Source organism: Vipera berus (assembly GCF_964194415.1).
Source record: "Vipera berus genome assembly, chromosome: 2".
Classification (NCBI taxonomy): Eukaryota; Metazoa; Chordata; class Lepidosauria; order Squamata; family Viperidae; genus Vipera; species Vipera berus.
Window position 1 is genome coordinate 228,386,815 of NC_138203.1, and position 13,918 is coordinate 228,400,732.

Below are 13,918 nucleotides of genomic sequence, written 5' to 3' on the forward strand. Positions count from 1 at the left end.
GGGTTGGCTCGGGGTGGAGATAAACAACTGGGTATCATCGGCATATTGGTGATACCTCACCCCAAAGCCATGGATGATCTCACCCAGCGGCTTCATATAGATGTTAAAAAGGAGGGGGGAGAGAACTGACCCCTGAGGTACCCCACAAGAAAGGGGCCTCGGGGTAGATCTCTGCCCCCCCTGCTACTCTGAACTGCGAATGGCCCAAGAGGTAGGAGGAGAACCACCGTAAAACAGTGCCTCCCACTCCCAACCCCTCGAGCCGTCGCAGCAGGATACCATGGTAGATGGTATCAAAAGCCGCTGAGAGGTCAAGTAGGACCAGAACAGAGGAGCAACCCCTGTCCCGGGCCCGCCAGAGATCATCTACCAGTGTGACCAAATATTCTCCAATATATCTGGAGAATATTTACAAATATTCATTAAGTGTTACTTCCTGACTTGAACAAGAATTTAAAATCATTAATATTTAATAATATTGTGGAGGGGTGTCCAACCTTGACAACTTTAAGACCTTTGAACATGACTGGTTGGGGAATTCTGGGAGCTGAGGTCCATAGGTCTTAAAGTTGCCAAGGTTGGATGTCTCTCATATTGTATATCATAGAGAAAACAGATTTCTATGAGTAAGTGTAATGGACAGGTATACAAGATTGTATAACAGTATAAAAGGAATTCACTCGCTTCATAGCATATTAATACTATAAAAAGGAAGACAAATTTTCTTAAAATATTACTGAAATCTAAACAAAAGCAAATCAGCAATATACAATCATGCACATAAAAGAGAAAAATGTTGTCCTTCTAGGGATTAAAATGTTGAATTGGTGATACATTAGATACCTTCAGAATCTCGGGCTTGAATTTTCAGCTGCAGTGGTGAATCCTCAAGATACAATTCCTTTGTTGTAGATACTATGTGAATAGTATGAATAACATCAACTATAGCATCACAGCGAAGAATCTGGCCAGTCACTTGACGAAAAAGAAGAAAACATTGATACTAAACTAGTCAACACTGAACATTAATACAGTTTGCAGTTTAGTACAGCATTCTATAACTCAGTACCTAGATGTTTAGGGCTATGACTCTCCTACCAAGCTGTGCAGGAATTTTGTTCAGAATTGCTGTATAAGAAAAATCTTACATTGCAACAATTTGAACTGGAGCATGCAGGAGAGTGTTGGTAACATGGTTCCTTCAAAACTGCTTCCAGCTGCATTTTGATGCACACAATTGGAAATCACTGGCAAAGCAACCACATATCCATGCCTTTTTTACAGTTCAAAAGGGGCACTTCATATATGCTATTAGTCCAAAGCACCCTTGTGTAGTCTTAGTATAAAATCTGACTGATCTATGCTTTTAGGAAAGTTGTGAGCATTACTGTCAATCAAAGAAGACATTTGAGGTGATTTTATATAATGCTGTTTAGTGTTTGAATGCATTACAAATAACTTTCAAGATATGCAAAATTCATTTATGACTATACTGGTGCATAGCAACCTCCTGTAACAAACTTTATATCTTAAGTGACATTCATATGTACCTCCACCCTGTATGCTGTCTCATCCCCACCTGTAATAAGACCCACCACAGTAGTATCATCTGCAAACTTAATTATCACAGTAGATGGGTCGGATGATACACAGTCATATGTGTACCATCCGACCCATCTATTGCAATAATTAAGTTCGCAGATGATACTACTGTGGTGGGTCTTATTACAGGTGGGGATGAGAAAGCATACAAGGCGGAGGTACAAAAACTATCCATATGGTGTTGTAACAACAACTTGCACCTGAACATCGGCAAGATGAAAGAGATGTTGCTAGACTTCAGGAGGAAAAAGAAGGAACCTGCCCCACTTTACATCGGGGAGGACTGTGTGGAGAGACTTTCCTCCTTTAAATTTCTATCTCTGCAAAGATCTTACCTGGAAAGTTAGTACAACCCAGGTGGCCAGAAAGGCCCAACAGAGACTTCACTTTCTCAGGGTCTTGCGGAAGAACAGGGTAGAACAACGGCTAATAACCCTCTTTTACCGGTCTACTATAGAGAGCATCCTCTTGTACTGTATTGTGGTTTGGTATGCTGGTCTGACAGCAGCAGATAGGAAAACATTACAGAGAGTGGTGAGCACAGCACAAGACATTGTGGGCTGTCCCCTGACATCACTGGATGACATCACCAGGGCTCGCTGCCTTGGAAGAGTGAGGAAAATTGTCAGGGATGACTCACACCCTGGACGGTATCTCTTTACTCTCCTAACATCGGGTAGGAGATAAAGGAGTATAGCCAGCCGTACCAACAGGCTGAAGTACAGCTTTTATCCATGGGCTGTTAGGCTTTTGAACGGGATATAATTTTATAAACTTTATGCATGATTGACTTGCGAGGCCGGTGTGTTGTGCAATTAGCTCACATGGTGTAATAAGATGGAGGGTTTGTGTCACTGTAAGTTGGGGGTGGGGGCACGAAGAGAGGCTCAGCCAATCTCAATGTATACATGGTTGTACTTTGACAATAAAGGTTCATTCATTCATGTTTAAACTTAGCTCAGGCACTTAGAGATAAAGCATACTTGCACACTATTCAAAAGAGATAGTGAAACAAAAGACCAGAACACATCTTCTCCAGCAGCCAACATTAGCACCAGACAAACAATTAAGCAGTTAGGCCAAGCCACTGTATATAAACAGGGAATAAACCCCACACTCACTAGCACTGATATTACCTTTATTATCTAATCAGATAATAAAACATTTGCAAACAAACAACTGAGCTCTTGAGAGTTCCACAGTTCAACCCTGAACTACATATATTCTCTTCTATTGGAACTTAGTTCAAAATAAGTTACATATAGTTTGAAGATACTATTCTTAAACCAGGATACACTCAAGATATACAAATGTCAGCAGATATTTACCAATTACATCAGTTACCCATATTATACTTTTCAAGGCATATATCTCCACCATTCAATCTAGATCATGCAAATACAATTAAATGTCCAGTTTTAGGGCTTATCAACCAATACAGGTTCCACAAGCAGATTAAAGTTCCTTCCTTCCTTCCTTCCTTCCTTCCTTCCTTCCTTCCTTCCTTCCTTCCTTCCTTCCTTTTCTTCTCTCTTTCTTTCCCTCCTTCCCCCCCAGGAGTATTAGACATATATAAACTTTTCTCTGCCACCTATTTTTTTCTATTTTTTATTTTTCTAGCTTCCTCATATATACCCTTTCCCCTATATTCTATTTTTGTATGCAAACATAATATCCCTTTGTTCTTTCCTACCGCCTTGCCATAACTTCACCATTTTTCTACCCTCCATTCACATAGATCAAGTCATTCCTTATTTTCTATCTCCACAGGATGCCTGCCTTTGTAGTTATAAATATTTTACCTATCATATTGTAGAAAAGCTTGAAATGGGATCAGATACTGCTCTGAAAAATCAGTCAGTTTTGTAAAGAGGTGAAATCTGCCAGAAGAGATGAGCAGAAGCTATTGATGAAACTATACTCAGTTTTATGTCTTGCTATTTCAAATAGCATACACACAGAGAGAGACACACACACAACCAGGGCAGTCTGTTTCCTATGTAAAATTCTTTATATAGAAAACAGTGGACCTTACTTCTGAGTAAGCATAAACAGGTCTTTTTTATCAATGTATTTATTAAGAATTTCGTATACATGGTTTATAAAAAGCAGACAACTCATGATGCAATGGGTTACTATTTTAGAGATATTACCTTACCTAAGCAGAGAAACAGAATGACTATATTTAGGCACCGACTTTCATTGTAGGAAGCTGTCAGGGAGACTTGGAAATGATGATCCTGTGATCACAGCTGATTGCTGTAGTGCAACAACACAGCAGTACTGAATCTATCTTAACTTTCCCAAATTTCAATCCCATAGGAATCATAGCTCCCAGATTTTGAATACATTCTGTAAGGTACCCGTTTTGAAGGATGTTGATTAAAAAATGACTTCTCTATGGTTTCATCCAAATGGTTGCAAATAATCAAACAGACACAAGAGTATATAGATGTAGAAATCCTATAAGTGCTTAAAATTTAGTCCTAATAAAATCTTAATAGAGAAGAAAGAGAGAGTACTTACAAACATCTTCAGCCAAAATAATACTTGTAAGCCGTGTTATTTGTGATGATCTGGCTTGAATAACAGCCTTCTGTGAACACTGATGGTTATTTTGTTCTATAGCATCTATGCTAGCAACTTCTGGTCTGGTTGAAGTCCTATTTAAAAATATTTAAAAAAATTGGAGTTATATATCAATCATAATTGCTATGCATTTTAATCCTTATAGTGAAGAGTTTTGGAAACTGAAAATTCTGGGATGGTGAGAACAGCTATTACTGCTGGAACTAAGAGAGCAGTCAGTTATCATTTCCCCTGATTAAGCAATGAATTACAGAGACAAGATGTGCCTGTTTTTCACGTTCAGTTAACAACTGTAAAACATGAGGAATTTTATAAATTTTCTAATGCTTTGTGAAGCAGCTTTAAAAAGGTGATTGTGCAAAGTATGTTAATGAAATTACTCACTTAATAATTGCAGTGATTCACTTAACAACTATGGCAAGAAAGGTCATAAAATGGGGTAAAACTCACTTAACAACTGCCTTGTCCTGGAAATTTTGGGCTCAATTATGATTCTAAGTCGAGGGTTACCTGTAAAAATAATTTTTTTTTCTCACACACTGAAAAATCTGTTTAATTTAGAATCTCACCAACTTCCCATTCCCTTTCTGTCTTCTACTGAGATCTTATTTATTTCAGTATATAAATATTAATTTGCAGCCAATAGGCTAACAAAGAAAGAGATCACATAACCGCTTTAATATTTCTTTTATTACAGTACCAGGTTCTGCAATTCCTATTAAGTTTATTCTTTTTTGAAGTATTTTCTGGCCAATATACCTATATGTTTTAACACACCATTTATTCAGCAAATTTAAACAACAGAATTGACATGTTTTATTTTTAAATGAGCCTCTTTAACAAGCACAGCAAAAATAGCTATGTTGATTTGCTAATGGTTTTGCTTGCACATTATGGTGATGCTGAGTGCAAAACATGGCTGCTAATGCTTCTTAATCTTACTAGCATTACAATGACAAAAAATGAATGTGCACCAGTCCAATCATTATAGTCTTCTCCATGTTAAAATGCAACTTGAAGTTCAAAATTAACACAAGAAAGTTTTTTTTAAAAACCCACTAAACCAACATTATACTAGTGCTCTTTAGAGCTACTCAGCAGCATTAGTATATGAATACAATATATGCAAATACTACCTATGCATAAAATAAATCATAGCACAACTTACTTGCAATCCATATCAATAGCAATTAAGAAGACAACAATAATAGGCAGGCTGGCAGCCAAGAACCATAACCTTTTGCCTAGTCATGTTCTTAGCTTTTTTTCTTCTCTTCTTAATATCTTATTCCTGTATGACATCATTGATGCAAATCAATAATAGCAAAGACATGATGATCCCTTTATTAGCTTGGATAGAAGTAATTTGGAACAGCAATCTAATATTAAGTCTCAAAGTAACCATCGAATAAAACTGCTCAGAATAATTGGAATGTATGTATATAGCATGTATATTTGTGTGTTATGTATGTGTAAACCTTTGAGAGCAGGCAACGGAATTTCATTTTTAATGTGTGCCAGTGGGCCCACAGTAAAAAAAATGACAATAAAGGTTATCTATCTATCTATGTTGCAAATGATGCTATTTCACACTCAGAACAAGTAATACCAGTGTCTACAAGAAAAGGAGACAGCTTCCCATTTATGTTACAGGAAAAAAGTGGCAAGTGGCAAAAGTGGAAACAAATAGAAACCAGAAATAGTTATTCTCAGCCCTAATTTGATTACTTGAGTTTAAAATTCTGAGTGCAGTGTCTTTCAGTGATTTAGCTGTGCATACCTATAACAAGTTTGAATTGGGATCAAGGAGGCTTATCATTTTTTTCCTTAACCTGGTTGGCCAGAAAGAAATGTTTTCTATATGTAGTTTGTAGATCATAAAGTTATATTTACTTGTCTTCTGTCTGGCTTCTATTTCATGGGCACATTCAGCATTTATTTATTGATTTAGCTTGATTGCTAATTTCAGGTAACCATTAACTAAGACAGCAAAGACTGGAAAAATTGCAACAATTCTGAATGCTGATTATTACAAGCATTTGTAATAAACCTGCACACTTTTCAGGTGTCTTCCTTGCAAGAATGGATTTTAACCCAGTCAGGTTGTACAGGGAATATTTCATTTACAGCATCCAAAAGACTGTTGATATTAATCAATATTTGTCACTGACAGCATCTGGGCTGACCATTGACCCAAATACTTGATTCAAGAACAAAGCTTTCATTAAAATAGCCCCTAGATTTACATCTGCCCATACAGAATCAAGAACATCAATGCTAGCTTTCAGTTTAAAATGCTAAGTGTCCTGATTCTTGGAAATCATAAAACCACAAGTCATAAAGAATTTCTTAAGTCTTTATGGAACATGCTAAATAATGAATTTCTTCAGTTGGATCCAGGACTTCCTGTATAGGATACATCTGGAAATTCATTTGGAAGATGTTTTTGAGGAGACTGACCTGGCAATATTAATTTAACATTTTCTCAGGGTAAGCAGATACTGGGACTGGTAGTGGAATATCTAGACCAGGTCAGGAAACAAACACCACAAAAATTACCGAAATATTATTATATGGTATAACAATAGAATCTTGAAAGCTGGACAGAGATTTACCGTCCATTAAAGTAGGAAAATCTTGATTTCTTCCCCTTATCATTCCTGTCTATATGGTTAAATTGATGCTGATATAATGGTCATTGAATCCCTTCTTCAAAGCTACAGTATGTCCATACTCCTCTACCTACATAAGGAGGTGCTGGAGGGAGGGGAAGGTGAGACAGCCTCATTTGTTTATCAAGAATGGCCAATTACAGTATTTCAAAATACATTCATTCAGATCGTGTGCATTCACAAAAATAATCCTTTCCCCTTTGTTCATTTGATAATTGTAGATAAATGGAAGAATGTGAAGGTGCCAAAGATTGTTTCAATTCAAGTCAAGTGTTAAGTCAACTAGTAGCATCCTGTAGATTTGTAAGACTCAGGTTTTCTAATAAATAATACACTTCTCACATTGTTTCACCCACTATGACACTTACCAAATATTCACTTAAGTATATAATCTTTTTCTTGCTAAAGGGGCCTGCATCTGGAACCTGCCTGGAAAAGTCTTTGTACGTGTGACAGCTCCTGAAGGCAATCTGCTGAGAAGCTAATGGGCTTCCTTGTACAAATGGTTGGTCACTGTGAGAATAAATTGCTAGACCAGATGGGCTGTGAGCCTGATCCAGAAGGGCACTGCATATATTCTTCAGTTCTTAGGAAACTGAAGAAGCTTCTTGGATGACAAGCTAAATGTTTTCAAAGAACAAAAAAAAAGTCCAGTTGCCTTTTGGAAAAGCACCATTGGGATAAAACAAGAGACCAACGAAATAAGGATGAAACCATTTGCTTTTCGAGTGGGAGCTGAAGAACTGAAAAGCCCCTACAATGAGAAAATAGGGAAGGATCTTGGTCCCCTCTAACCCAGATGGGTGAGAGCCAGATAGGAACTGGAGAGATGGAAGAAAGAGAGGGTGAGGGGGAAAAAGAGAGGGGCTATTTCAGTGGTAAATGTTGGAAAAAATGTTAATTAGGTGTACCTATAATTGAATCTTTTTTGGGTGCTGTTATTTGATACTGGGTGATAGGAAATAGGAGTAGATGGCTAGGGAGGGCAAAGATGAAAGGAAGAATGGCAATGGGAGGCCGTGAAAATATGCATTTCAAGAGAAGAGAGATTGACACAAAATTTTGAACCTTTAATTAAGGTACCCCAATTTTTAAGAGAGGCACATGGATTGATGCAAGCCTGACTCAGATGCTTCCAAATATCACATCTGTCTATAATGACTTTAATCTCATTTCCAATGAAATCATGGAGAGCAAACTTGGCACACATCCCTGAAACTTGGCTGGATGAACAAAAGGAAATATGGCTCACCAAGATCCGCATGTTCCGGCAAGATAATAGGGATGTAGGATACCATCTTACAGTACATTGGTTCCATTCCTACATGAGTGAGTGGATTCAATTGGAAGCGACAGTGGGAGAAAGTTGATAGTTCCATTGTAGGGTGCTACAGTGTTCAACACTGTCTCCTGTGTTGCATAGTATCTAAATGCAGTCACTGGAAGAAGTCATCTGAAGGCTTGGGGTGAGACATCTTCAATATGCTGATGATATCTAGCTTCTTGTCCATTCCTGGTCTGGAAATTATTTATGTGGTTTGTCAGATTTTTATTTATAAGAACCCAGTCAGTTATAAATGGTTCAATAAGCTACTGCTTAGCAAAGCATGCCTTAGTCTTATATGGTGAATTCAGATAAAGTAAAAAGAATCCCACCATCTATATGTCTTTCTTGTCAGCAGTTATTTTGTGGACCTGATATTTTGAAGCACAAATGGCATGTCAAATAAATGCATTTATACCTATTTAAAACTAAAGAAAGCAGATCTCTGTATGCATCAGGATTAAGGATCCCTAATAAAATAAGCCCAAATTACATCTCCAATAGATTTAGATTTGTGATAGATTGACAAGAAATGTTACTTTAATGGTATCCTCTGTAGCTGTCTTACTCATGTGCTGATCAGTTGGCAAAACCAGCTTGTTTTCTATTTCTTAGGTGCAATGAAAATATAATTGCATTATAAACATGGACTGGTAGACTACATACTTTCATTAGGGAATAAATTCAATTGAACATTCAAGAGTTATTTCTTTTTTTATTGCAAATTTTATTATTTAAAACTTTGGACAAAGTGTTAACAGTCTGACATTCCTTCTTGTCTACATCATTTTTTTTGTATTTTATACACATATATACATTTTATGTACATATCATTTATATACAATTATACAATATTCGATCTTATCAATCATCTTATTCTAATAATGTGTGAGATCAGCATTCTGTGTATCTCTATTTAGACCTTCCTTTCTGTTCCCACCATAGGTAAAACTTATTCCAAATTTTGTAATAATCTGACTGATCTTTATTTTTAATTTCCATAGTTAACTTGTCCATTTCTGCGCATGCCCAAATTTTATTTATCACTTCACTCTCATCAGGTATTTCACGATTTTTCCATTTCTGGGTGAACGTCATTTTCACTGCCGTGATGATGTGTAATCATTATATATAACTCTTCTTTGGTATATTTCTCTGTTATTATGCCAAATAGGAAAAATTCTGGTCTATAATCTACTCTCCATCCTGATATTTCTTCTATCCATATCCATATCCTTTGCCAATACTTTTGTGTTTTATTGCAGGACCATCAAACATGAAAATAAGTACCTATTTCTTTGGAACATTTCCAACAGCTAGGGGATATAGTTTTGTACATCTTAGCTAATACAGCTGGAAGGAGATGCCACCGGTAGAACATTTCATATAAATTTTCTTTATAAGCTGAGGCCAGCATTATCTTTTTATTTCTATCCCAGAGAGTTTGCCATATATCAAGATTGATACCATGTCCCAAATTTTTAGCCCATATCAGCATTGGTTCTTTAACTTGTTCCTCAATCATTTTATACCCCACTAGCAGACTATACAATTTCCTTATTTGTTTCTCATCTGGCCCCAATAAGATTTTATCCAATGCAGTTTCTTGAATATTTATCCCCCACTCTTTCTTATCTTTCCCATATCGTGTTTGTATCTGTAAGTAAGCCCACCATTCCAATTTTATCCCTTGTTGTTCTAGTTCCTGTCTGGATTTCAATTCTCCCACATCGTTCATAATATCTTTGTACGAGATGCTATTTTTCAAATTGAACAAGTTTGGATAAACTATCGCCTCGAGGGTGGACAGCCAGACTGGTACTTTAATGTAATTTTGTTTTCTAATTTTATTCCAAATTTTGAGTAGCGCTTGTCTAATCCGATGTTTTTGAAAATGTTGATATAGCCATTGTTTTTCATTCCACCGGAATGCATGCCAGCTTAATTGCAAGTCATGGCCTTTTAAAATTAATAATCTTTTATTCTTTAAAATTATCCATTCTCTAATCCAGGCTAGGGCCGCTGCATGGTAGTATGTTTCCCAGTCCGGTAGTCCTAAACCCCCATTTTCTTTGGCATCCTGCAAATGTTTCACTTTAATCCTTGGTTTTTTCCCTTGCCATATAAAATTTAGTGTCAGTTTGTTCAGGTTCCCGAAATTTTTTTGATCTAGTTGTATAGGAATATTTTGGAACAGGAATAGGATTTTAGGTATTACATTCATTTTTATGACAGCAATTCTCCCTAACAGTGAAAGACTCAAGTTTCCCCATCTTTCCAGGTCTTCTTTTATTTGTTTCACTATTTTATCATAATTGTCTTCTTTGATTGAAGTACATCTGGCCGTAATAGTAATTCCTAGATATTTTATCTTCTTAACTATTTTTATTTTATCTTCTTAACTATTTGTATATCCATAATTCTAGCCAAATTTTCTTTCTGTTTATTCATCATATTTTTAACAATCATTTTAGTTTTACCCTTATTTATTTTCAGCCCAGCAGCTTCACCATATTTATCTAGTTCTTCAAACAGTTGTTGTGGATCCTCCATAATAAAGACCAAATCATCTGCAAATGCTTGAAGTTTAAAAATTTCTTTTTTAATTTCTAATCCTTTTATATGTGGTTCATTTCTAATCATCCTCGTTAGGACCTCTAGTGTCAGTATAAATAATAATGGGGATAGAGGGCATCCTTGTTGTGTTCCTTTTTGTATTTGAAATTTCCTGGTTACTTCCCCATTTATTATTTTGGCTTCCTGATTAGAATATATTGCCCTAATTATGTTTATAAATTTTTCACCCATGTCCATATACCTAAGCTGTTGATATATAAATGACCACTTAACATTATCAAAGGCCTTCTGAGCATCTAAAAATAGTAACACCATTTGTTGTCCACTATGAATTTCATAGTATTCTAGCGTGTCCAATATTATCCTAATGTTGTGTTTTGTCTGTCTTTTGGGTAAAAATCCGTTCTGATCCACGTGTATAAAATCTTTTAAAAATCTTTTTAATAGCTTAGCTATAATTGTTGTAAATATCTTGTAATCAGAGTTAAGAAAGGATATAGGTCTATAATTTTGGATTGATGTATGGTCCGTGTTATCTTTTGGGATCAGAACAATATTCGCCTCTGACCATGACTTTGGAATTTTTGCTTCATCCAGGACTGCATTGAACACATTCAATAAAGGTTGTCCTAAGATGTTTTGTTGTTCCTTGTAGATTTCTGTCGGAAGACCATCAGGGCCTGATTTGTTTATTAATGGCCGTAATCACCTCTGTCATCCTAATTTCTTCATTCAACATATTTTTGATTTCATCTGTAACTTTTGGTAGTATTGCTTTTTTGAAACATTCTTCCGCTTTCTCATTTTCCTGGTTATCTTCCTTGTATAATTTCTCATAGAATTCCTGGGCTATAATTTTTTTCTCCTCTTCTTGATAGTGTATTCTCTCTTTGTCATCTCTTAATTTACTAATCCAACTTTTCTCCTTTTGTTTTTTTCAATTTGTGTGCAAGCCATCGACCAGGTTTGTTTGCATTTTTGAAGAAGTTCTGTTTTATACGTCTTATCTGTTGTGCTAATTTTTCTTTTTCTAAAATGTTAAGTTTGTGTTTAATTAAGTCCATTTGTCATTTTACATTCTTTTTTGCAGTTCTTGTTGGAGTATTGTTACTAATCTTTTGTATTCCCCTTCTAACATTTTCTGTTGTTTTTTCTTCTTATTCTTTTTTGCCATATATGCTATAGCTACTCCTCTCATAATTGCCTTAGCAGTGTCCCAATGATTTTGGACAGAGGTCTCTTCAGTTTTATTTTCTTTAAAAAAGAAGTCCAATTCCCTCTCCATCTTTAGTCTGAAGTCATCTTCTTTTAATATTGATCTTTGTATAGTCCATCTAGATGTTTTTTTGGACCCTTTCCAGCTAAATTTCACAGGATTGTGGTCTGCCCAGGTGCATGTCTCTATACACACATCTTCAACTTCAGAGTTAATTTCCCTTGACATCCACACCATGTCGATCCTAGACCACGAGCTATGTCGATTAGAGTAGTATGTATACTGCCTTGCCTCACGATTCCTTTCTCTCCATATATCCTGAATGTTTAGTTCTTTGACCAATTTGAAAAAGGATCTTGGTAGTGTTCTTCTTTTCCTTTTCCTAGTCTTATTACCTTTATAATCCAAATTATTATCGATAATAGCATTGAAATCTCCTAGCACACAGATCTCATTGTAAACTATATCACGTATCTTATTATGTAACATTTTGAAAAACTGTTCTTGATTTCCATTCGGGGCATATCTTTCTACTATCACTACTTTCCTATGGTTTATTTCTACCTCTACTATCAATATTCTACCTTCTTTATCTTTATAAACTTGTTTAGCTACCAGTTGCTCATTCACATATAATACCACCCCCCTCTTTTTTGTTGATCTAATGATACAAATATATTTCCTAGTTTTGGCTGATCTAACAAATGTTTTTGTTCTTTTATATGAACTTCATGAATTGCTATTATATCTAGTTTTTCACGAATAAGTTTATTAAAAATTTTCTGTCTTTTCATTGGCAAATTTAAATCATTGATATTCAGTGACAGAATCCTCCATTCTTCTCCCTTTATTTTACTTATATCTGGGTCTTGTGCTTCTCGTTGTGCGGATCTCTTTTGTTTCTTTGTCTCTGCCTTCATATTTCTCTGTAGTCTCTCCAGATTTGTTTCCTCTATCCTCTGTTCCTAGTACCTTCCCTTCAAGAATTATTTCTGAATTAACATACTGATGATTAAACTGTTTGGGCTGAGTCTTGACACATTCCATAAAGACTTAAAAATGTAAGAATCATCTATACATATTTTAAAACTTATTTTGCATATACAGAGGCGGGAAGTGTCATACTCAGAACTGCAAAATACTGATCTAGAGAATAAATTGTTAGATTCAAAGAGAATAAACTTACTATGGTGGAATGAAGGCAAATATACATGTCCCTGAATAATATTGCAGGATACAATCTGGGTCCCGGTGACAGACCCAGATTGGATTACTGTGGCGGGTTCCTGGCCAATTAGCTCTAAACATCTGTTTTATAAATGATTGCTTAAATTACTAAAACCTTCTCTGACCAGCTATTGCTGGCCACATTAACTAAGATTTATATGAACTGAAAACTATCAATCCATCTGAACAATAGGTTAGTAGTAAATCTAAATTCCCCTTCATGGATTACTGCCTTGTCGTGGCGAAGGGGCTTGCATAATTCAATGAAGCTATGAGCTATGCCGTGCAGGGCCACCCAAGACGGAAAGGTCATAGCAGAGAGTTCTGACAAAACGTGATCCACTGGAGAAGGAAATGGCAACCCACTCCAGTATCTTTGCCATGAAAACCCTATGGACAGTACCAAAAGGCAAAACGATATGACGCTGGAAGATGAGCCCCTCAGGTCGGAAGGCGTCCAATATGCTACTGGGGAAGAGCAGAGGGTTAGTACTAGTAGCGCCAGAAAGAATGAAGCGACTGGGCCAAAGCCGAAAGGACGCTCAGCTGTGGATGTGTCTGGTGGTGAAAGGAAAGTCCGATGCTGTAAAGATTTTTTCTCCATAGGAACCTGGAATGTAAGATCCATGAATCAAGGAAAGCTGGACGTGGTCAAACAAGAGATGACAAGACTGAACATCGACATCTTAGGTATCAGCGAACTAAAATGGA

General features: G+C 36.2%; 1 protein-coding gene across 1 annotated transcript in view; it reads right to left on the minus strand.

Annotated features, from left to right (window-relative positions):
* The window catches only part of NUP210 (nucleoporin 210), a 93,661-nt gene that overhangs the window by 68,498 nt on the left and 11,245 nt on the right, over positions 1 to 13,918 (minus strand). The window contains exons 2-3 of the mRNA XM_081318633.1: positions 4,129 to 4,265; positions 844 to 975 (exon numbers count right to left, since the gene is read on the minus strand). Coding sequence (XP_081174759.1) covers positions 844 to 975; positions 4,129 to 4,265 — 269 coding nt within the window. The remainder of the gene's footprint in view (positions 1 to 843; positions 976 to 4,128; positions 4,266 to 13,918) is intronic.